Below are 26,286 nucleotides of genomic sequence, written 5' to 3'. Positions count from 1 at the left end.
CTAAATGGCATTTTTATAAATAAAAATATTTATTACCGCACTAAATGGAATTTTTATAAATACAAATATTTATTACCGCACTAGATGGCAGCAAGGACGTTGTTTGTATATGTTAGGTATAAGATACACTATACTCTGCTGGAAATAATGAAGATAATTGTAAAATTGTTTTACTTGGGTAAGAAAAATAAATTGTTTACCATATTTACTTAAGTTTCGTTGTTATGTTCATATAGCTAAGTTATACTTTACATTCCTAACAGAATTAATGAAGAACAGTTTACTGTTCTTAGCTTAAACTCTAAATTGTAATTTATAGTAATAGTAATTCGAAATCAAGGCGATGGAGAATTTAGGATTGACAATGAAGAAGTGACGTGACGTGCGGAAGTATTTAAGATGTTAATTTGCATATGATTTGTATTGTAGTTTTGCAATAATTTAACGCCTGGAATTGTCACTGACAGTCTTAATAATAAACTACTGTTAATGCTCATATTTCAAAATTTTACACAGAACATGATTTACTACTGTACTGATGTGGTAACTAGTATGAGATTGTAGTTTCAAATTTACGAAGCATAAAGGTACAATAAATAATATGATTAAAGGTGAAACCAGCAAAATTAATTGTACGTAAAACTAGTTTTGTTAATAAATCTCCCACAAAACTATGATTCTACCTCATCTAAGTATCTGTGACATGCTCTCTTATGGTGTTGGCAAATTGTAAGTATGATAATAATATTAAATATTTTAATAAATAACGTTATTAAACAGAAATATTTTATTTCATCATTCCTTTGTATACAGGGGTATTTCATTTAATTATAAATTATACATTTCCCCATCTATAGCTATGGTGTGTTATATTTTAACATTTCCCATGTAGTTAATATGATTATTATTTACATGAATCACCAACACCACATAAGGGGTGTCTTGTGTAGCCCAACATTGATTTAGTGAAGTTATTAAATAGTAAATTTGAAGCTTTCCACCATAGTCATAAGTTAAATGCTTTTGAGAAATTACACCTTTTGGCATACTACTACTTTGAGCCTGATCTTTATGAAAATAATATCATTAAGGTAGAACATATTATAACTGGAGGATAACAAATATCAAAGATTTATTTTTAATTGTATTTTGTTTTTTCGTACTTAGGGATCACTCTAACTTTTTTGGAAAGTTTTGCTCAAGCAAATCGTGTTTTGGAACTTAGTGATAGGTAATTATGTTTTTTACTTCTTTTTTTGGATTTCTTTTCCCCAAACTTGGTATGTGGGTATGCTCATAAGTTAACATACTTTGATGTGTAAATTATTTATTGTATATATATATATATATATATATATATATATATATGAAATATATTTTGTAATTGTTATACAGTAGGCATAACTGTGTTTTTGCTGAATGTTCAATGTAGAAAAATGAAATCGGTAAATGTTTTTCTTTTGGTGCTTTTCTGTACAAACTTACTCCATGTGTGGCCACAAGTTAAACATATGTTGGATGTATATAGCTATCATAAAATTTCTACAAATAATTCATGAGTAATTCTGGGTCATTTGCTTATTTTTTCAGTAACAACTTTTGGAAATTGTTTCAGTTTAATAACTGTGCTTGTAACTATTACACTAGCTGTTATTAGAGTATTTCAGCATTTGTATTAAACTTTGTAACCTGGGTTTAAGTGTAAAGTAAGTAGCTTATTATTAACATAAGAAAATGTATTAAGTTTTTTTTCAAATAAATCAATGGATTATTTGCTTTGAGGTCATGCAGATGTCTTGTAAGTTTAAATATCTTTCTTGATAGGCTATGTAAATATCCATTAGTACTAGAGTTAAGTACAATTATAACAATATGTTTGAACTTTTATATTAATTTTATGAAATACTAAGTTTATGTAATGTTAGGCACTCAGCAAAATATCTGAACTGCTAAAACATTTTAGGGGTCCTGTTTCAAAAACTAGTTTCAAATTGAAAAACAAGGACTCCAAAACTCTGCTAAGGTGCTTTTGAAAGAACCATTAAGAAGGAAACTACTCTTTAAAACAACTTGTGTAATTCTTCGAAATCTAATGGTATGTGGTGCTGTCTTACTGGAAAATGATTTGAAAAACTAATGTCATGTTTTATGACTTTTGCAATTTTATCAGATGACAAATTAGAATATGTGAAGTTCCAATGTTTACCCTAACCAAACATGATTGAGAATAAATCATGTATGATATTTTCATAAAAAAAATATTGCTTTATTGTTGCATTCTAAAATCTACATTTAATTACCAATTGGTTGTTTCTGGATTATTCTGTGTAGCCTTAAGCTGTACATTAGGTTTAATTTTTCATGCAAATAGTAAGTATTTCATGTGTGTAATCACCATATTTGTTGATCATACTTTTAAAACATATAATTTAAGATGACTAGTTTCATAAGTTGTTTTATCTCTAGGTTTCTAGAAGTTCGTCACCAAGGGGTTTGGTTAATAAAGGTAAGCTAGTAGATTGAACTTTGTACATGACATTCTTGTGATTTATCCTGTGTTTTATGTTTAGCAGTATATATTGACTGTAACTTTATATCAAGTATTAGTGTACCTAATTATGTTTTATAAGACACAACTCAGTACTGTTTAACATGAAAATTCAGCCTTTGTTATTCTGTATTCTGAAGTCAACTTCTATATTTTAGCAAATATTGGTCCTTCAAAGGTGTCCTTATACACCCATTATTAAGGAAAGTAAAAGTTTAAAACCATCTTTTATCTTTCAGAAAATTAATGCTCTTGCAGTTTAGTAACGTCCCAGTTTTCACTGGTGCTGTTGGTAACTCAAATTATAAGCCTAGTTATCCTTTCAGAAAAGTAAAATTGTTTCAAGTAATAGCTTAACCTGTCTTTATTCAAATTTTAGATTTGGGTCTTCTTGTCCTTTTATCTTTAGAATACAGAAAAAATTCACAGGTCTTTATTTTATTGATTCCTTGGGTAATATTGTAATAGTAAATTTGAATCCCATCATAAGTATACTTCCCTTTCAACTATAGAGGTATTATGGAGTAAGGGTCAATCACACTGTTTGATTAAAATCTGGATATTCCAAAATTTAGCAGTGAATGATGGTGACTTCCTGCCTTCTCTCCAGTCTGTTACTTCTAAGATAATTACAGTTAGTGCAGATAACCCTCCAGTACTTTTGCTAAAAAAAATTAAGCAAAACTTTAATTTCACAAAGGGAGTGGCCTCTTATAAACATTACTGAATGGTTAGCTTTTATTATTAATATGTTACTGTACTTGTGTTTATAACTTTTATACAACCTGTAAGTTTTTGTTTTATAGTTGCAACTTTGGACACATTTAATTTTAAATACTGTAGATAAAGAAAATGTTATGTGTAGCATATAAACTCTGTGTTATGCACTTGTAGATTTTTGTAAAGCTTTGATTTAAATGACAATGTCAAAAGACTGCACTTAAGAAATACATATGTAAACATATGGAAATTTAAAGTCTTTCATACACACACACACACACACACACACACACACACCTAATAGTAATTAATCTTTTAATTCAACTTTCAACAACCTCATTTCATCATCACAATTATTTAAGTATTGTATAGAAAGAAGTATGTTTTTATTAATAGAATAATATTATATAATTTAAGTTTGACTTTATGAGGTTTATAACAGTTTTATAGAAACTTGTTCCAAAATCTTTATGTATTAATTTAATTGTGTACAGAACTAATATTAACTTTGATAGAGTTTATCTGAGTTGACTCTCAGTATACTAAAACAACTAAAGAATGTGTTTCACAACCGTCAGTTGCTTTGTTCACATTGTCATCATTATTTTCTGAGTTTGTAAAAGAGTTTTGGGTATATTCCTTCATACCGTAAAACAAAATTTACCACTGTTTTAGGAACTTTTCTTTTTTTGCACCATTCTTCCTTTCAAATTATTTTGTTTCTTCTTTTAAAGCTAACAAACTCCATTGTTCCAACATGTAAAAGCAGAAATTTTACCAACAAACATAACTTTCCATCAATGGGTTTTTTATTTACTTTTTTAAAAATTGTTAGGGGCATTATAATTTGACAATCAATCTCACTATTCTTTGGTAAACGAGTAGTTAAGAGTTGGTGACAACTAGCTGCCTTTCTTTTAGTCTTAAACTGCAAACTTAAGGATGGTCAGTGCAGATGGCTCTCATGTAGCTATGCACAAAAATCAAACAAAAACAAACACCTTCCACTCCATTTTGTCTAAGTCAGGCTGATATAGGTAATTCACAGACACAGAAAAACATTTTAACACATGATATTTTGTGTACAACAAACATTATCCAATAAGTAGTTGATCCACTGAACTTATTTCATGCACACTTGGTTAAGAATCTTTCTGGTTTGTCTTTAAAGAAAAAATATCTTATGTCTGTGAGTTAGTGTCATTATTTCCAATGGAAATATCATTTTTATGTATTCTTTATAATTTGTTTCAGTTTTATGCACCTTGGTGTGGACACTGTAAGAATTTAGAACCAATTTTTAACCAAGTGGCTCAGTCTCTTGTTGATTCAAACATTCAAGTTGGACGGCTAGATTGTACACGTTTCACGAGCGTAGCAACTGAATTTGGTATCCGAGGTTTTCCAACCGTCATTTTGTTAGTATTGTTTGAAATGTATATTTTGTAGAAATTATCTTAAATTTATGGTTGATTATTCCAATTAAAGTTTTCTCTGTACAGCTAAAAAAATTGGGACGTTTTTAGTGATTGTGGGTTAAACATCAGAATTTGACTGTCTTTCTTAAAAATAAATGTTATCCATGATTTAAGAGAGAAAACAAGATAAACATCAGACTCTCCTGTATTAACATTACCATCTTAATATCGCAGTTGTTTACAAAGATTAAGGTGAGTGGTTATAAAAACACATGCATGTAGGTTCCACTTTGTTTCCAAAGTTCTCCAAGTGATAAATCCTACTTTCTTTCATTGTTACAAAATGTTCACATGAACACCAGAAAGTAAATATGCGTTCTTATAGTAATTAAAATTGGATGTGTTTTTCTTTTGTCAGCAAATACACCAATGCTTGCAAGTATATTCAAGTTTTTGTGTTCACAAACTTTGTGGGTCTTAGAAGTTAACAATTTGTGGCATTCATGCATTTTATAAATAATGTCTACTTTATTTTTGTAGTTGATTTTTTAAGTATTGATTATAATGTTCAAAATTATTCATGAATACAAATATTTTACATATTTTAGTTAATATGGATTGAGGGCTAACCTAAATTTTTTAATATGGCCAGACCTTATAAGATTTTATTGGAATTACAACATTGCAATTAAAAAATTGAGGCACTCAAATAATAACTAAGTGATATTTAAATGAATTTTAAATGTTAATAGTTTGTTTTCAGTTTCTTTAGACATTCAGGTGTGATGTTAAAAACTCCCAGTTAGTTTGTTATACAGAATTAGAGACATTACTTTATAAATTACTTATTTATTCTTGATCTGTATAGTCTAATTCTTTGTTATCACTAGTTTTTAATAAAATGCTACGCATTTTAATGTTTTCTCTTCCTGTAATATGGTAGTACATGCTAGAGCTTATAATAATGAAAATTGGTTGGGCAATACTGACAGAAAACAGAATGTAGACTGCATAATGTAGCTTTGTTCTTATCAATAAACAAACATCTTTTGATAATAGATTACTTTCTAGTTTTCATTTGCATGACTATTAGTGGTCCCAGCATATATGTATAAACATTTATTACTGAAAAAACTGATTCTATAGACATATTGTTACTTAGTAACTTGTTTCACTTGAATAACAGTAGAAGACTGTAGTTAAAGTTGGTACAACTTCAGGAAAGTGTTTGAACTCTTTAGTTTTGAAAAGTTTTGTCAGTTAACTGATGAAAGTTATAAGTTATTTTGAATAAACATCAATTAGTTGTGAGTTCTCTAAACCCATTAGTAAAAGTGCTAATGAAAATGAAAACATTCTTTAAGTTACACACAAATTAAAACTTTTTGTTCTGGGTTTGTTTCAAAGAAGAAATTGTTTTTGTACCCTATTCAATACTGATCGGTGGTTACTGTGATATGTTTTAAAGTCACTGTTTTTTCATAAGTATCATAGTTGATGAGAATGGTGATTAATTGTGCTCTTTCCTTAATTAGTGTCAAAGGTCATAAGAATATAGAATATAAAGGAGACCGGACACGTGAAGAAATTGTTGATTTTGCCAGAAGAATGGATGGGTAAAATTTATCTATTTTTCTCTTTCTCACAAAGTTCTAGATTGAAAGAGATATTTTGGAAAATATTTTACATAGAAGAGCGAACAACGTTTCGACCTTCTTGAACCTGACAATGACCGAAGAAGGTTGAAACGTTGTTTGCTCTTCTATGTAAAATATTTTCTCAACCTAAATGAGCCGTTTTTGCATATATATTTCTCTACAAGTGGGTTTTCTCGACATCACTGAAAGAGATATATTTCTCTAAATGAACATACGGTGATTGAGTTTCACTGTATGCTTTTACATCATGTATTTAAGCTTGTAATGTAAAACTGATTTGTAACAGATTTTTTTTTTTTTTTTGCCAAAAGTAAGTTAGAATTACCTAAATATATCTTAAATGTTCAGTTTAATAACTAATTATTTTTGATCACTGTATATTAAATACCAAAAAATTTAATATATTTTTCTTATTCTTTTATATATACCATATTTTTGTTGAATAAGTGAATGTTTTATTTGTATATTCTAACCTGGAAAGATGATTTTTAAATCAACAAATTTTTAAACAAACTATAAGCAGTGGTGGACAGTTAATGAATGATACCACTTTACTAACTAAAACAGATTCATTTTTAATGACCTAACAAGTTAATAATCTATTTCTTTTGATATTTTTACTTTTCTCAAGTCTTGAATTTTTTTTTTACTTCATAAATATTAATTAAAAAGTTACTAGATGAAATTATTATTACATTAATGCAAAGTTTTTTTGTCTGTATTATAAACAATCAGTGGTGTCTGGAAATTAATTCTAAACTTTGGTATAATGTAAAAATTAAACTTTAATTTTAAATTTGTTTCTTGTTTCTTTGTTTATCTTAGATATTTGTTAAAATTAATATTAATCAGATTTTTTTAAAGAATTAGCTTGAACTAAATCCAGAGGTGCCAACCATTATGATTTGAGCATAATCATTACGATTTTGGTGTATACATTATGACTATACGTGCATACAGACAAATATTATGACTTGTTGCAACTCCCAAATTATTATATATTATATAGGCCTATACAATAAAGTGATAAATTGTTCCCCTAGGGCTTGAAAGGGGTGAAAAGAAAATTTCTAGTGAGATACAAATAAATTTTGATAATAAATAAAAGACATAGTCCAAATGGCTACTTGCGATAATCATGTTTGTGCTTGAAATAATAAAAAATATTTGTATCTTACGTCTACCAACAGTTTGAGTGTGGTGCTTCTCCATACTGGATACGAGGGGGAATCCATAGTTACATCATCAGTGCTTGTCAGTCAATCAGCGCTTGCATAGATGGGTATTTCTCGTTTTTTAAGTGCATTAGAAACACCTGTGCAATTGTTCACAAGATGGTAAAAAGAGGCCTCGTTCACCAGATTGTCTTGTTTCTGGCAAATCTAAAAGGACTAAAACTGTGAAAGGGCTCTGTCTACAATCTTTACGCTCAGTCATTTGAAATAGTTGGCATCTCTGTAAATCTATTAGATCTTCATTTTAGAAAGAGCTTGATTCATGATTTGCTTTTGATAATTGGTTCATCACAGGAACCAATTAAAAATACTTTGTGAGTATTTATTAACCTATCAGTTTTGTTTTTTCATTATTATTGTGTATAGACCTGCTGTGAGACATCTGAAAAATTGTGATGACTTTCAAAAAGCTCGTGAGGACCACAAAGTATTATTTCTGTATGTGGATGGAGAAAAATTGGATGATAGTGGAGAACTTAAAGTAAGAATATACCTTGTGAATGCCAGTGTCATACTGAGTTATTCTATAGAAAAAAACGCATCACTACCATGTCAGCAGGGTGTTTGAATACCATAACCCTTTCTCTGCACAATTAGTTGGATTAGATTATATCGTGATGTATTGTTTTATTGTGTTACTCTATCAGTTGTATGTTGGTGAAAGATTTTAAGATGCAAAAGCCTGGCTAGTGTGTTTGTATTTTATGACACAGGAATTAACCCTGATGAATATTATTAACACTGTAGGACTTACTTCAAGCAAAGAGTTTGTTTCTTTAAGGATACAGGTTACGCTGTAGGTTGTTATTAATACAGTTGGGCTTACCTCAAGCTGATTGTATGTTTTTAAAGGATATGAGGTGACCCTGATGGATAATATTAATACCATAGGTTCTATGTCATGCAAGGCATTTGTTTTTAAAGGATAAATGGTACCCTGCTGTATATTATTAATGCTATTGGGCTTACCTCAAGTTAATTGTTTGTTTTTAAAGGATGAATGATACCCTGTTGAATACTATTAATACAGTTAGGCTTACCTCAAGCTGAGTGCTTGTTTTGTAGGATCCTACTAGCCTGTGGCTTGTGTACTGAAAAATAGTTTCATCAGTGGGTAATGTTATATTTCTTTTTTTGTAGATGTCTATTTTGTGTTTAATTATGATATTGATATAGCTTGTAAAATGGGTGTGTTCTATATAAGTTTGTAACAAGCTGTAACTAAACAGTTAGTACTTGATAGGATCACTTCATGAGGAATGCTGAGGAACTTCAACCTTATCACTACTTCTTCACTGTTCATAATCAGTGCCTGTCTTTAGTTGAAGGTGTGGCAGTTCCATCCTCTCCATCAGTCTATGTGTTTAAGGACAATAAGGGATTCCAATTTAAAGGTATTCCTTGGCTTTAGGAGGATAACTTATCAATCTCATATCTGTATGTAGTATAATTAATGTAATTCTTCTGTCACAGTATGGTGAAACTCGTAACAGTTTTATTGACCTGTGTAAAACCTTATCATTTATAAGGTTTGTTTTTAAAGAACACCGACTAACTTTGTTCCTAGAGTAATGTAGCTCTCTAATCTAAGTTGCCATCTGCAGGAGAACTAAGAGTTTTTTATTATTCAATATTTATTTAATCTTTCTGGTGTTCAGAGATGCAGAAGTTTTTTATTCTTTTTCATTTTTACTACCATTCACTTGTTATTCACTGAGAAGGTGTTTTGTAATTTTTAACTAACTTTGTTCTCCTTTAAATTGATTCTTGTCTGTAACATTTTTATTAAAATGTTGAATTCTTTGGTATAGTCATAGTGATATTTTCTGACCTGAAAGTGTTTATAGTTGTCTTAAGTAATTGTTTGATCTAACCAATTTATGTCTGTTTTGTTTTTTCAGTTGCTACTGTTGTAGTTTCTCTGCATTGCAGTTGTATGCAAAATATCTGGTTCAGAAATATCATAAAATTTCTGTGTCTTATGAAATCTTGTTGCACAAGAGTGGGGATCACACTTTTTGAATATTAATTTTTTGTTTCTACTTCAGGAAAACTAGATGCAGAATTGAACACAACACTTAAGACATGGATAAATCAGGAGCGTTTTCCTGCCTTCCTCAAAGTGACTAATGGAAATTTTCCTCAGGTTTTAAAAAGTGAAAAATATATTGTATTGGCTGTGTTAGAAGAGAATCAAATTGGACAATTAACTCTAAAAATGCAAGAGTAAGTAAAACTATTAATGGTTTCTTATGATTTGTGTAAGAACATTGTCATTACTGTTAAAAATAAATACAATCTGTTGTGAGATTAAATCATCCTGAGAAGAGAGAGAGAAAGAAATAAAGATATTTCTGAAATCAACAATAAGGAAGATAAAATTGGAGCTTTTAGCATGATGTTTAATAAAGTGGTTCATATTCACATGGAGAAGTGTTACTATTTCTATTGGCAGAGAACAGAAAATGCTCAACCTTAATAACTTAAATAAAACAAACTTTGACTGGTTCATTTAAATACACTCAATGGTGAATTTGTTTACAAACGGATTTCAAGTTAAGGCTATAAGGTTTTGCATAATTCTAGTTTCTTGTGAACAAAGTAATATTTCACTCTTACATCTATGGCATTTTATTGATTTATCTATTTTTTAAAACTGTTTCTTTTAGTCTTTTTGGACATTACAACCTTGTACTTGATAAAGTACCAAGTTTAAAAAGTTAATCTGTGTAAATAAAAATTAATATATAAGAAATCCACTTTCCACACTAATGACCTCATTTTGTGTGCTTCTTACATGCAGTCAAGGCAGGTGTTTCACTTATTTGGATATGATAGCAAGTAGAATGGCATTATTGACATGGATAGCAAGGAGAATGACATTATTGTTTTGTGTAATTCATTGTAATCTCTCACTCCAGAACAGAATGTCTCTGGAATAGATAAAGTTTTCACCAATCTGTTCACTAAGTGCTAACCTACATTCTCTGTGCTCATCTCTTTTCACTTATTGTTTTGTCTTAAATAAAGAGTGATCTTCATTATCATGTAAAGTATACTCTTATTAGCTTGATCATATCATAATGTCAGTTTTAATCCTGCCATTCCTCCAGTTATCTGAAGTTACTATTCTTTTTTATAAGGTTATCAGTGAAACAGATACCATAGCCTAAAATGTAAAACTTCAGTAAGAAGTAAAAGTAATAATTAAAAAAAATAGAAACTTCAAAATAAAACTTAAGCATTTATACACACACATTAATGGTATATACTTTCTATAATTTTGTTTATAACAGTGGTGAGTTTATTATAAATTTCTAATTATGTTAATATAAGCAGAAAGCTCCTGCATGAACATCTAAGTATTTTTTTAATGATAACATTATTGATTGACTATTTGGAAAAAATGTCATTCCTGATGTATCTGTGATGTAAATATATAAGTAACAGTTATAGTGTATGAATATATGTTTCTGAAAGTCCCTCTTTATTTATTAGTGTAAGGTGCTTTTAAAGAGAACCTTTGTGAAAACACTAAGTAAACAAACTGTTTTTTTATGGAAGATAGGTTGTGTACTTAATCAGAGAAAAGAAATAAGACCTTGAAGGAAATAAACCACCAGGTTTTTAATTGGAACTTTAGTATTCAAATTTAGTTACACATGATGGTAAAATAATTGTAAACCTCGACAACTGTGCAAAAACACTTGAGCAACTTTAAATACTTTGTTAAAGTCACTTACGAAACATAAATGTGGCTATGTTAGAGATATGTGTTTATGTGGTGAAATATTCTGATTTCTCTAACACAAGTTTTTTTTTAAACTAAATAAAGCACGGTGTTTCATACTTACACAATTAAAAGTTTATTGCAACCATCAGTGGCTTTACTTAAAAACTACATGCTCGAACTCCTATGTTGCCTTAAGGAGTTATTAACAAAACAAAAATGTATTATCAAAACAGCTGATATAAGTATTGAAACTTAAAATAAATCACAGAACAAAATTTGATTTTCTTAGATCATTTTCAGGTTAACCTGTTCTGTACTTTGCTTTAGTTAAAGTGTTAATACGCATACCAGCCATTTTGAGAATACATACTTACAAGATGCATATTTTTTATTCTTATACTTTCTACATGTAATGAAGTATTATATTTGAGCGTTACTTACACAGCTCATTGGCTAACATTTACAATATTTCACACCACATACACATAGAGTGAGTTGATGATTCTTCTGTAATGAAGAATGAATAAAAGCTGTAGTGTTATTAGATTGAGATAAAGCTGTAGCTTTATTCCACAGAAGTATATTGTATTGATTGTACATTTTCTGCTGGAGCTAATGTTTCTATTCTATTCTTTTTTATCAACCCTTTATATTCTTATAATCTGTACTTTATGTTAGTTTTAGTTTAACTAATATAAGTACTACCATATTCATCTTCTATTCTATAAATCCCACTCTTGTATTTTATCTTTAGTATTCTCGAACATTTTCCTTATCTTATTCATATGTTTAAATATAGGATAAGTTGTTTGTTGAAAAAACGTTAAACATTGACTTTTCATCCTGGAATGTAAATGTAAACTTAATTTCTTTATTAGTTACTTTCAGGAAAAAAAATATAACTTGGTATTTTTAATTAACACAGAATGAGCTGAAACGTAAATAACATTTGAGTGGAAGCTATTTATGTTTATAATAAATTGTGTAAATATGAAACATTGTGTTTTAATTATTTATTTGATTGTGAGCACTAAACAACCACTAATTGTTCATACTGATTTTTTATTTTATATTCAGATTCAAAGACCTTCTTGAAGCCATTGCAGTCAGTAATAGGGATCTATATCATGAGTAAGTGATATTTATACTTGAAAAAAAAATAACTTTGATAAATTTTTTCTTCAGAACAATTTTGTGTTTAAGTAAAACCTTCTTGTTGAAAAACTGTTTCTGTGTATACAATGAATTTCTTTTTTTTTTGTCACTTTCAACTTTTATTTCTCAAATTTTTCAGAATATTTTAATTTCATTTTGTTTGCAGTGTTTCACAGATATGTTTGTCACATATGATCAATATTTTTTTTGTCTGTCTTGCACTTACTAACATTTTTTGAACTTTGTCATAAACTGAAACCCCAATATTTTGATAGTGTTGGAAAACAGTTTTAATAATATATATATATATTTGTTTCATAACAAAATTTCTAAATCATGTGTTTTTCAAAACAAATTGCAAACATTTTTTAAAACACTAAAATTAAAGGCAGCAGTTTTCTTGTATGTGGAAAATCTGTAAGCTTCATTTCACTGTTAAGACAGCCTCTTGTGTTCTTACATATATACTTCAAACCTTCCATACTTATCTCATTAAGTCTTGGAACAGCTAAAAATCCCAGTAGTTAAGAAAGAATTATTACAATCAACCAAGACAGAAATAAAATTTCTTTGATATTTTTCATTTCAGACATTTCATTTTTGGATGGCTTGGCCAGTCTGATCTAGCTAATTCAGTTGCAATGAAAGTCCTACCTATTCCTAGCCTTATTGTTGTAGACTCCTCTACATACGAGTATTATCTGCCACCTGATTCTGAAGAAGAAAAGATTCCATCTCCTCAAACCATCATCTCTCTTCTAGACCAGATTCTAAATAAATCAGCAACCGTTTGTAGTAGTTCTGTTTATCACTTTTAGAAGCTGTTCTTTTTTTATAATTTCAGTACAGAAAACAGAAATGTGAAGTTAATGTTTTTTTCTGCCTTCTTCAGCATGTTATTTTAACAACGTCAGGGAGGTCTGTTTCACTTTCAGATTCTTTTTCATTTTACATCATATTTTAAATGAGTTACGACTTTATTAACTGTAATTCATATGAGTACTAAAGGTTTTATTGTATGGTGATTTATTAAGCTTGGTGTGTTTTCACTTCACATTAACAGTGTTCTCATGTCTGTGGGATCTTTCACCTTAACTGAGTTCAAAGTATGCTTACTATTACTAAAAATATTATATGATAATAAAAGTGTCCTCCTTTATTATGTCCTCATCTAGATGGTAAGATATTAATAGAAATTTTTTATATATTTTTATTATTTCTAAATATTAAAAAAAGCTAAATAGACTAGGCTTTAAAGGATACGTATATAAACACAAGTGATGAAATCAATTCCCAATTTCGTATTTTATCTTGACTCACAAGATCAGCTGTTTTTGTTTGGTGCTGCCTTCTATAAGCAATATTTTTCAACACGCATCCTTCCCCCTGTTGGAGTTGAAGGATTCCAATATTTCTTATGCAAATCATCATGTGTCACTTCCTAATCAATAAGAGCATGACATGTTCATGTAATGCATATAACTCCCCATACATTCCTCTACTGAACTATCACCTTGAAGTTTGGCAGCACTTGAGTTTGGACATGGTTTTGCCTTTGTTTAGTTCTTCATGTTCAACTTTGTTATCTTACAAAGTGGTTGTTTTTTTAGTTAATGTTTATTCATTCAGCTGGTTTCATCTATTGGTATCAGTTAATTCTAATTGCTTTATTTTGTGTACTTGAATTTGGGAAACTCTGTGCAATGAATTCTAAAGTTAACATTACCTCTTCTGGGATTACACCAGAGACCAGCAGTTTTTTTTTCTCAGGCCTTAAGTCTGGACAACTCAAAGGCAATTTTATCTGCTTTTATATGCCAAAAGATCAAATGTTACATTGGTTATCCTTTGTCCCTTGAAATTGCCCTCTTTCCTCCAGAAAAGTTTGATGAGGATTTTGATCTTTATTTTCCTTCCCATTCCCAACCTGAGGAGATGCCTTGGACTGATGAAGTTTTTAGGAATTTTGTGTGTCATGTTTGTGCCATCTTATCCCTTATTCCTATTTTTTTTATATATACCTTATCCTCTCAGCTCAGTTACTTAACAGCTTGTGATGTTCTATTGCTTTTGGGAATGTGATCATCTATGATGTCACTGATCCATCTAGGTCATATTCATATGAAATCCCTTCAGAGGGTGCTTCACGATAAGTGGAATCTTCCTTGGAATTCTCCTGCAAGATGGTCTTCTTTGATGGTCAGACAAAGCTCATACTTTAGAGAATGTGCTACTTCATCCCTTGCATCCAGACCTACACCTTTTCATGAATGCTTCCCTTCAGGGGATGGGGAGTAGGGTGAAATGGGCCATTGATTTGTGGACTCCTTATATATCAATGTTTTCAAACTCCTAGCCATACTTTGCAAACTGCATCACTTCTTTCTTCTCACTCAACATTGTCTAGTAATGGTACATTCAGACAATTCTATGGTGATAGCACATATCAATTACAAAGGGAGCATCTGGTCAAGAGATCTATTTTTGGACATTGGATCTCTTATTCTGGACCCACACACATCATATTTGTCTTATAGTGTGTCAGCCTTGCATGGCCATGTGGATAAGGCACTCAACTCATAATCTGAGGGTCGTGGAATCAACTCCCCATCACACCAAACATGCTTGCCCTTTCAGTTGTGGGGGCATCATAATGTGATGGTCAATCCCACTATTCATTGGTAAAAGAGTAGCCCAAGAATTAGCATTGAGTGGTGATGACAAGCTGCCTTCCTTCTACTCTTACACTGCTAACTTATGGACAGCTAGCACAGATAGCCCTTGAGTAGCTTTACACAAAATTCAAAAATAAAACAAAACTTATTGTGTATCATGTGTTGGATGCTTTCAGTCTGGTTGTGGATTGTCTTTCATGACCTGATCAGATATAACCCACAGAGTTGGCATTACCCTTGTTTTCATTGGTAGACAGGATGAGTCATACAAATATCTTTTAAGTGTAGTCACTCATCCAGTAACTTCATTGGGTGATTTCTATCATCCACTCCACTCCTTGTTAGATATTCCTGATTTCTCCTTATTGGCCAGCTAATTTTTGGTTTCCATAGTTACAACAACTGATGTCCTACATCTGACCCATTCAAATTGTGTGTCTTCATGTTTGACTTTTGTCTGGTCCTTGGAAAGAAGCTCCAGTTTCACATGTTGAGTAATTTCTTTGTTAGCTGGTCCCAATCTGTTCATACTCACTTCACAGTGGAAGGTATTCTTTAGTTGGTCTATAACTATGGGGTTTCCCACTGACCAATCTACTGTGTCCCATGTGGCAGAATTTCTCACCTGGCTCATATGTCTTTAGTTTCCTTGCTTTTGAAATATTGAGTAATCTTTTCTCATACTTTTAATTTTTCCTGATAAAATAAAGTTTATACTTTCCTTGTACGTGCCATACTTATTCATTCTTTCCCAATATGTCACCCTCCCAGGTAACCTACAGTTCCAGATTGGTATGTTAATATAGTTTTCCATATCCTTACCTTACCTCCTTTTGAACCACTTCCCTTATGTTCCATGAGGTGAGTTGTGCCTGATCTGGTATTTTTAACTCAGGACTGTTCAGTTTTGATGCCTTGAAATTTTTTTATGGCTTTGCATATTCACCATGGAGATGAGGTTTTCATAAGATTACTTGTAGATTCATGACTTTGTAAATTGTTCTTCATAAACATGCCCATCACAGACTGTGTACCACCCATAGACCTAATGGGTAAAGTGGAAGGGAATTGGTGCCTATTCATGCCATGCCTAAAATGAATAACTTGGTATGGTTTGTGGTCATCCACTGCACAGCTTCTGGTGATGGTGTTCCTTTGGACTTTTGATTGTATTGTCACCCTCCTTTCTTCAAGTGGAATATGGGAGCCCTTACCACTTTTGAGATCAAGGCACTGGAGTGGTGTACCATGGACATATCATACTGAATGGATTCCTAACAATAACCATTCATTTACAGAGTAGGGTGGTTGTGGTGTGTTCTGCAGGTGGTGTAGATGACGTGATATCATCCTATTTGTGGTAGACAGTAACAATGCAATGAGGCATCAATATGCAGTTCATCATTTTGATTGGGAGCCCTCATCCTACTCTCACAGGTATATTGGTATACCACGGACAACTTTTGGATTTAGGGTGAACTAATTAACATTAATCCTCATACATGTTTCAGATTGTCTGTTTTCCTTCCTTAATTTCCTTCATCTGTGTTGTAGGCCGCAGTGTAGGTTTATAGAATTGTTCTGGTTCTTTCCATGGCCGTCCTTCATCTTTCCTTCTTATGGGAATATTATTGCCATTTGGAAGGTCTTGGGCTATTTCACAGTTAGGGGTGCTGATTGCTTACAATAGACATCCTTTCAATACCAGATATCAAGCTCCCAGGTCAATTGCTCTAAACTAATTTTAGTGACATATCTGGAAATCAGAGTGGGTCTCAATACCTTATTCTTGAGTTTGAGGTGAAGACAGTATGATCCTCAACCTGTTCTCATTCAGATGTTTGTACTCTACAGGCAGGTTTTGAGTGTAGTTGACTCACCAAGTAATGGTCCATTGCATTCTAGCTCCTCTACACCTAGGGGCACATCCTTTGTTTACCCACTTTTATAATTGTGGGATTTAATTACAATATTCTTCTGTTCTTTGGATCACTTTCCTTCCACATTCTCTTTCACTTGCATGGATATCTCTCATTTTCTACCTTTATATTTCATACATTTCACAGGTTGTAGAAGACTATACCTGGTTCAGAAGTGGTGCAGTTTTCCTCTTCTGATCTTTGAATCTGATTCACTCATTTCTCGAGCTACCCTTCGGACACTTTTGGAGCAACTTCTGTTGTGTCTTCACAGCAGTCCCTCCTCTTGAACATTGTGAAATTCTAGCTAATCTTGTGACTGGAAGTGAATACTGTATCAGAACTAATAATTTTCCTTTGTTAAAAATCTATTTTTGTTAGGTACTTACCTCTCTTTCACACTTCCCACTTTTCTTCCCCCTCATTTTTCCAGTGCTGACATCTTCTGCCAAACTTCAAAGTGATAGTTTGGTAAAGGAAGTTAGAGGGAGCCACATGTGTCACATGCTCTTATTGGTTGGAAAGTCACACGTGAAGATTTACATGAAATATACATTGAAATATTTCAATTCCAATAGGGATGAGCAGAAGACTTGTAGCATGAGTATGGAAAAAGTTTTCATATAGAGGGCAGCAGTGGGCAAGTATAGTTCTTGTGAGTGGTGGTAAGTAGCTATCAGAAATATATTTCTGAGATAAGAAAAGGATAAGTTTCAAACATGTACAACAGAGTTTTATTTTTCCATTTCACTGAAGAATTTCACCTTTTTGCCCAATCTGTTATTGATAAAGTGTGTGTTAAATACAGTTATATCAGTAAAGAATGTTCTCTGTAGAGACTTTAAAAGATGAACTTATGGTGCCAGTGGGGAATTTTTATTGTGAAACAATGTTGACTGTACTTCTAGTGCCAGTGGGGAATGTCATCTGCAGAGACAATAATAGTTGTTCTTATGGTGGCAGTGAGGAATGTTCACTGTAGAACAGTGTTGGTTCTATCTCATTGCCAATAGGAATTTTTTCTGTAGAGATAATGGTAATTGTATTAACATTGCCAGTGAAGAACATGCTCTGATGAGACAGTATTTAATGGCTGTACTTATGGTGCAAGTGGAGAATGTTCACTGTAGAACAGCATTGGCAAAATGTCTAATTCCAGTGTTGAATTTTCTTTGTAGAAACAGTATTGACTGTACTTCTAATGCCATTGAGGAATGCTCTGTGTAAAGACACTAATGAATTTAATACTTGTTCCAAATGGGAGTGTTTCATAGGAACAGTAATGGCTGTATTTGTGATGCCAGTTGGGAATGTTCCTTGTAGAAAAAGTGATAGCTGTATTCTTGGTGCTGTTAAGGAACAGTATAAGTAGAGACAGTAATGACAGTACTTCTGGTGCAAGTGTGGAATGGGTAATATGTGTATTTAGAAATTGTAATGACTGTACTTCTGATACCACTATATACTGCATTATGTCCAAGGAACAAGGATTGTTCCTTCTAAAACCAACAAAACTTTAATTTTTATTTTTGTTATCCTTCTTTGTACTTTGAGTGTGTATATTTTCAGAAGTTATGGAATTTATACACAATACTTGTAATCATTTAATCACGTTTTAACTTTTAATTTAATTTAGATGTGGTTAATACTTATATGGTTTTAATGGTATTTATTTATCATTGATTGGCCACTAGTTGTAGAATACTTTAAGAAACTTTAACATTTGATGACTGTTGTGATTTTTACTCATTTATCCATTTGTTTTTGTCACATTTTCAGGCTTATGGTGGAAACACTTTGCTTTATAGGTTAAAACGTGTTATATTTGAAGCAAGCACCTCACTTTCCGTGAGTTGGGAATTTACTTTTTATAATAGGTTTATTTCTGTTGTCTTTTTATGGGTTATGTCAATACGTATTTGTAGTATATTGATAAGTTTAAATGTCATTATTTCTTATTAGATGCTAATTAAATTATTCCTCTGGATTGATGTCATTCATTATAGTATGTTCACAAACCAATGAATTATGTTTTGATACCGTGTGTTATTTAAGTTGAAAAAGTTCAATCAACACCTGCTAGTAAGGAGAATTATTGGTTTTCCATGTGTAAAAATAATAAATATTATAATGTTGATTTATTTATTAAGTGTAGATTGCACACTTTATTTAGTTTAAGCTTTGTGTTTGCATGAGATTTAACATATCCACAGTTTAAAGTTGTCATTTTCTACATACAGGCAATGTGGAAAGGCAATCCCGTCTTAACGACTGTACTATTTGGGTTGCCCTTGGGGTTCCTCAGCATAATAATTTACACATCATGTTGTAGCGACATCTTAGAAATGTCAGAAGAAGAAGAAGACATCGAAGAGTGTGAGTTAAAACTCATGTTGCTTATTTATTGGGAGAAAATGGAGAGTATAGGAATGGATCATGAAAATTCTAATTGTATTTTGCATTGTATCTCAGAACGGCTGGTATGGGTATTAACACTTTTATTGACAAGCAGAGAACAACGTTTTGACCTTTTTATGTCATCTTTAGGTTAACAAAACTTTTTTGTTAACCTGAAAATGACCTAGGAAAGTTGAAACATTGTTCTTTGCTTATCAATAAAAGTGTTAATACCCATACCAGTTGTTTTGAGATACATTTTTACTTCAATCGGATTTCTTGTCATCAAGAATGTATTTTGAATTAGTTGTACATAATTATTAACAGCAGTGTTCATTTTTACAAATATGTATTAAAATTGTGTGTAATTTAGGTAAAATTAAGTTATTTCTAACCCAAACTGGCTGTCAGGTCAAACTTGTTTTAGAAGTTTTTACATTTTCAAAATTTTTGTGTTTTTTTGTTTTATGTTTTTATAAATTTTATCCCACTTTCTTTGAATTTATAAATACAAATTTTGGAATAGCATTTGAAACGTTTGTAAAAAAAAAAATTCATTATGATTATCTGGAAAAAAATCAGGGAAATTACAGTGGTTTTTTGACCATTTTTTATTTTTTATTTCAACAGCTCAAAGACATCACAAAAAAGACTAGCACTCAATCAACTTCCTTCTTAGAGTGAAAAGTTATAAACAAGAGAAGTGATGTGTCATTCATGTAAAGAAAACTGAAATGATATTATCAGAATAACAGAGCTACATGATATATAATCAGCATTTCTTTGTTCTCCATACAAATTATTTTGTAAATATCTTTACCTGTTCTACTTTTGTAAAGAAAAATATTCCTTACAATAATTTTATGCTAACAACTTGTAGCCAAATTATTCTGTTTCTTAAAATTACCTTTTGGAAAATACTTTAAGTAGAAACTTCAGTCATTTATTCCAGATAGTTAAATTTTATTATTTGTTTGATTACATTTATCCATAACTTATATTATATCATCCAGTGTTTTGTCAACATCTTTGTGTTATCAGGCTGACTATATCTTATGTATTTTCATAATGATTTGAGCCAGTTTTTCAGGATATATCTGAATCTGTTGTCAGTTGATTGTGGATATGTAAAGGTTTTAGCGAGATCGTTGAGGGTATATCTGGTTTTATTGTCAGCTGATTATGGGTATGTAACAACTTTCATTAGACCCAGCAGAATATACCTGATTTTATTGTCAGCTGACTGTAGGACTTTTAAACTTTTTTTTCAAATCTATAAAGATATATCTTGAGTTTATTGTGAGTTGAGTCTGGATATTTAGAAGGTTTATTTGATCCAGCAGGATATATCTTGAGTTTATTGTGAGTTGAGTCTGGATATTTAGAAGGTTTATTTGATCCAGCAGGATATATCTGAGTTTATTGTGAGTTGAATATGGATGTTTAGAAGGTTCATTTAATCTAGCAGGATATATTTGAGTTTATTGTGAGTTGAATATGGATGTTCAGAAGGTTCATTTGATCTAGCAGGATATATCTGAGTTTATTGTGAGTTGAATATGGATGTTCAGAAGGTTCATTTGATCTAGCAGGATATATCTGAGTTTATTGCCATCACATTGTGAGTGAATAAAAGGTTTTCATCAGATCTAGCAGGGTATATATAGTTTTATAGTTAACTTATTATGGATTTTCAAATAATTTAACCATACCTTGGAGAATGTATCTGATTTTATTGTCAGCTTACTGTGAGTATTTTGAAGTTTTCATCAGACCTAACATGTCTGATGTATTTTAACAGTCCAAAAACATGTCAAGATATTCTTATCTAGTACAGAATAGAGATTTAGTCTTGTTTAAGAAGATAGTTTGATGTATATTCTGTAAATCAACTAGTAACATGTTTTAAAGTGATACCTTAATGCTATAGTTTCTGCCTTATATTGGCAGTTCACACTAACAAGATGTACATTTTTCTAGTTTTTTTTTTCGTTTTTTTTACAAGTCACATTACTTCATTGTCTTGGTGTTTGCTGTAGTCATGTGTTTAATTAGCAGGTGTTGAAAAATTTATAATTACAATATTTACATTGTGAGGAATATAACAACATCAGTTTTCTTTTAGGTGTCTGCTACAAAAGTCTACATTCTGTGGCCATGACATACATTTCACATTATTGAGGTTCATCAACTGTAATTGATGAAAAAAAACAATTCATATGTATGCATTTAGTATCCATGAAAATGATTACCATTTCTCAGAAAATCTTAGAATTTTGGTTTCCTTTACTTAAATGTGATTTTATCTTCTGTAGTATAATAATTCATATTGAAAGTATAAAAAATTAATTCATATGTGGAATTCTTTTATATTTATAAACAGTTTGAAAACATTTTTGTCCTTTTCTGTATTAAAATATTTATTTCTTTTAAAAACAACATACTTTTAATTTCTACTTCTTAATTTAAAGGTTTCTTTTAAGTTATTAAGTGAACCATTATTGTAACATTACTAATAATATCTTTATATTAGTTTTACATACTTGGAAAGACTTCCTTGGATATGAAGTTGATCGTTTGTGTGCGGTAGAGATTGAGTTTTGCATACTTTTACATTTTGTTTATATGTTGGATCCAGTGTTACCTGTTATGGTGGTTAGCACCACAATCAATGTTCATATTTTACTGAGGTTTTAACGTGAGTTTCAAATGTATCTTTGAATTATATATGTGTGTGTTTGAGTGAGTGAGAACTGTACATTACTGGAAGACTTAACTTTCATTGAAGCAGTGATGATAAATGGAAAGCATTATACAGCTTATATCTCCAACTTTTAAAAAGCAAGAAAGAACCTGACCTGGTGTCCTCTAGCTACTTACAACCATGGTGATGATTGGTGTTGTACACCTATAATTGTAGTGTTAAAAAGAAAGTATAGAATTAAAAATGTTTTCCTGTTATGACTTAAGCAATCTTTCTAGCTTGCATAACGGTAATACCTGATTGTTTTCTGTGACCTCCAGAAGCAAATTATGATGATTAGTAAGAAACTTGAATCAGTATCCAAGCTTTTCAATCAGTACCTAAGTTTTTCAGTTTTTCATATGCATTACCAGGTAGCTGTTAAACACTTAACTTTTGATACCTTGGCAGGTTTTCTTTACCATTGGAAAATGATGTGTCCTGTATGTATGAGCTAGTGTCACATCATGTATAAAAGGTGACCTCTGAAATCTGAAAAAATATATCCGGTATTAAAAAACAAATGGAAACAAAATATATTAACCCAGCACTTTCCAAAATATAATAGATTAGTCAGAAAATTTATGTTAGTTATTACACACCAGAAGTTAGTTAGGGTGCCATCATCAACATCCAGAAGAACAAAACAAAGAAGAAAATATTTAATTAATTTTTATTTCTCTTTAAATACATGAGCTTTCATGGCAACTTCCCAGTATTAGTATTTGTTCTGTGATATGTATGACATTTTTATTATAAAATTATTGCCACATAGCTAAAACAGATTTTAGTAGATGAGCATATATGTAGTTAGATCTGGATCTAAATTTGTTTTCAGCAGCATAACATGCATGTCAAACAGTGGCTGCATGTAGATATATTGTGATTTATTTTAGGTATAAGCTTAAATCTAGCAGTTGGATTACATAAATCTGTAAAAAACTGTATATTAATGGCAAGCTTAGCTTTCATTGAAGCAATGATACTAAGTGTAAAGCATTATTGTAGCTTATATCTTCAACTTCCAAGTATCAATCAACATTTCTAAAAACATATATCTAGACCTATTAACTTTGGGACACCTGCATTATTTTATTATTAGTAAGGTAAGCATAGGCTTAGGCCTGGTGTATAAATATAAACTGCTCATCATTTGTATTGATAAGGAAGATATAAATGTCTTACCAATCTTTACACACTTCTATATGACAGTTAAGTAGTTTTGGCCAAGATATTCTACTATACACAGCATTATCATGAAAACTACATTAACTTTTTACATATGCCCAACAAAGAGTCTAAAACTAGTCAGATATTTCTTTGTTTGTAAACTTAGTTGAAACCAACCAAAGGACTTGCAAGCTAATAAACAATATAAGAAATCCTTAATGTACAATAGTATCGGTTCATCAAATATAAATTTATTAATGAAGAACTTCAAGTCTTACTCTATTTATGATTACATCAGCCTTCATAGTGGATAGAGATAATGTATTATCTACCCTGACCATGAAACAATTGCCACTACATTTTTTATTCCAATCCTTGTACAGTTTTATGCATCTGACACGACTTTTAGAGATACTTAATACCATGTATGCATTTATTTCATGTTCTTTTAAGTAAGGTATGAAAATAAAACCACATAGTCTTCAGTTAATTACCTTTTCCAATGTTCACTCAAAAACACTGTTGACCATTATGGTTCTGGTTTCACTTTGATGGCATAAAACTTCTATCCAAATGTCTTCATAGTTTATTGGAAACAGATAGAGAAACATTTTACTCAATGCTGAATACAATATTTCTGCTTATAGACTTGTTTTACAGGTTTTACAACTGTCATTGCTCGGGTATAGCTAGGCATTCACATATGTGCAACATTGAAATTTCAATATACAAATTCTCTCTGATATAAAGTCTCAATCTCCTTGTTTGTATTTTTCCCAGTAACAGTTGTTAAAACAATGTGTGATCAGAATGTATATTTATACAATATTTTATGTTACAAATGTAGTCAGTTATGTAAAGAATGTATACATGCCAAGATAAGGTTATGATAATGTGCTATTTCAGGTTTATATTTCAATACTTTATTATGGATTACTTCCATACCCTCATAGAGTTATGCCTACCTATGCCTGTCCATACTAAGTATTGAAGAAGATGCTTGAGTAATGTGCATGTGAACTATACATTTCTAGGATTCAATATAAACAGTTGCTTTGTGATAGATATTTAATCCTTTACAGTGATGTAGTGACACACACTGAGAAAAGCTTCACTCAGTAAGTCAAGAAATGGCTGGAGACATGTCAGAACACGTCTCATGATTTTCTGTTGATTGTTTGTTTAGAATTAAAAACAATGTTACACAGTGAGTTATCTGTGCTCTGCCCACCACAGGTATTGAAACCAGGTTTGTAATGGTGCAAGTCTGCAGATATATCACTGTGCCACTGAAGGACTTCTATGGTTGAAAAGCATTGAACTTTTAATTAATGTAGCAGTTAATTAAGTGGGCCTATATCGGTTTTAGTACCTCTTTTCCAGTCGTTTAATCCATTATTGTTTTTTACATTTAACTCTTCACGTTTTAAGAAGTTTCAGTCAATTAAAAACAATTTCTATCACAGTTTAAAATAACTTGTGAAAAATTTCGTTTTCAGCCACTTAAAGTAGTGTCATTAATAAAATGGTAATGAATAATCTTTGAAATAATTTTGCTGTATATGGAAGTACGAAACTGAAACTTATGCTTTGAATTGTTAATGGATTATTGCACTATTCAGTTAGGGGGTAGGAGGTTGACCTGATGATGAAGAAATCTGGTGTATTATTGAAATTGTGGAGTTTGATGTGATAACGTAGATGTTCTTTGAATAGTCTTGGTATACTCACTGTTAAAATTAATATGGTATAATATGCAAGATTTTTTAGACTGTTTTATTGCACTATCAAAAATATTAATTATTAATAATGTTGTCATTTAATTCTTATTTAACAATGAAATATATAAAAATGTTTGAGTGCCAATTTGTCTGAATAATTAAAAATTTTGAGGATAATTGTACTTTTACAATTTACAGTCATTTTAGGTTTAACATATCTTTTCGTAAACTTTTGTCATCCATGTCTTATCGTAATATGATTTCTTGGTTGTTCCAGCACTTTTCTTAAAATAAGTGAAAAAAGTGAGTAAGTAATGAGATGTAGAAATGCACGTTAAAATACTGTATGTGTTGTACTAACTACTTATTGTTTTCAGTAATTCAAAAAATATATTTATTAAAATACTGTATTTTACACAACTGAACTATTGATTCTACTTTAATCGTTGAATCACTCCTAAGGGATCATTTGCGCCCCATGAAGGGGAGGCACCCCCGCATCTTCTGAAACTCTGGGTTTAAGAGATATTCACATGTATCAGTTTAGTAAACACTTTCGTAACTAATTAAATGACTTGTGTGTTTGAAGATGTACTCGGACATTTTGTGCTAAAATAAATAATAATCTTTAAACCCGTCACGAATTAGAACCGTAACAGTATTTCAAATTTTAAACTGCATTGACATTTTTTCACAGGAGGAGGGCAATTATGTTTCATTGGATTGTTGTTTGCATAATTTCCTATGTGTTTTATAAGATCGTAATTTTAACAGTACTTTAAATGCGTGAAAAGGGAAAGTTTACTTTTTAACAGTATTTACCTGCTATATCCACGTGTGATGACTTGCACAGATTTTTATGGGGGAGTTCTATGAATATCTACATTATCAGATCACTTTCTGAGAGAGTGAACCTGAACTATAATTTCCGTACCTCGTGACTGGATAAAAAGTAATTTCACTCCCTATTTCGAGGTTATAAAGACTCTATAAGAGGCAAATCTCACTATTCGATTCGAGTAGTCCGAGAGTTGGTGGTGGGTAGTGTTGACTAGCTACCGTATCTACAGTATAATTTCTAAAGTCGAGAAGATCGGCGCAGACAGCTCTAGAAAATTCGACAAACAGGTTCTGAAGACTATCGCTGTACAGTAGAGAGGTCTCAGAAAGAAGCATTAAAAAAATGGAAACAAT

General features: G+C 31.0%; 1 protein-coding gene across 1 annotated transcript; it reads left to right on the top strand.

The window, feature by feature from the left end:
- Positions 1-94: 94 nt before the first annotated feature.
- Tmx3 (Thioredoxin-related transmembrane protein 3) lies at positions 95-25,517 on the top strand. The gene is made up of 13 exons (XM_076482750.1): positions 95-178; positions 1,168-1,231; positions 2,467-2,506; positions 4,523-4,686; positions 6,222-6,302; positions 7,946-8,060; positions 8,823-8,973; positions 9,628-9,805; positions 12,390-12,443; positions 13,057-13,255; positions 18,841-18,909; positions 19,302-19,437; positions 20,089-25,517. The coding sequence occupies exons 1-13, from the start codon at positions 148-150 to the stop codon at positions 20,112-20,114; spliced, it is 1,308 nt and encodes a 435-aa protein (XP_076338865.1). The 5' UTR covers positions 95-147; the 3' UTR covers positions 20,115-25,517.
- Positions 25,518-26,286: the final 769 nt, after the last annotated feature.

Source organism: Tachypleus tridentatus, chromosome 13 (genome assembly GCF_004210375.1).
Source record: "Tachypleus tridentatus isolate NWPU-2018 chromosome 13, ASM421037v1, whole genome shotgun sequence".
In the NCBI taxonomy this organism is placed as follows: domain Eukaryota; kingdom Metazoa; phylum Arthropoda; class Merostomata; order Xiphosura; family Limulidae; genus Tachypleus; species Tachypleus tridentatus.
Note: the sequence above shows the minus strand (reverse complement) of the source record. Positions and strands in the feature narration are given on the sequence as shown.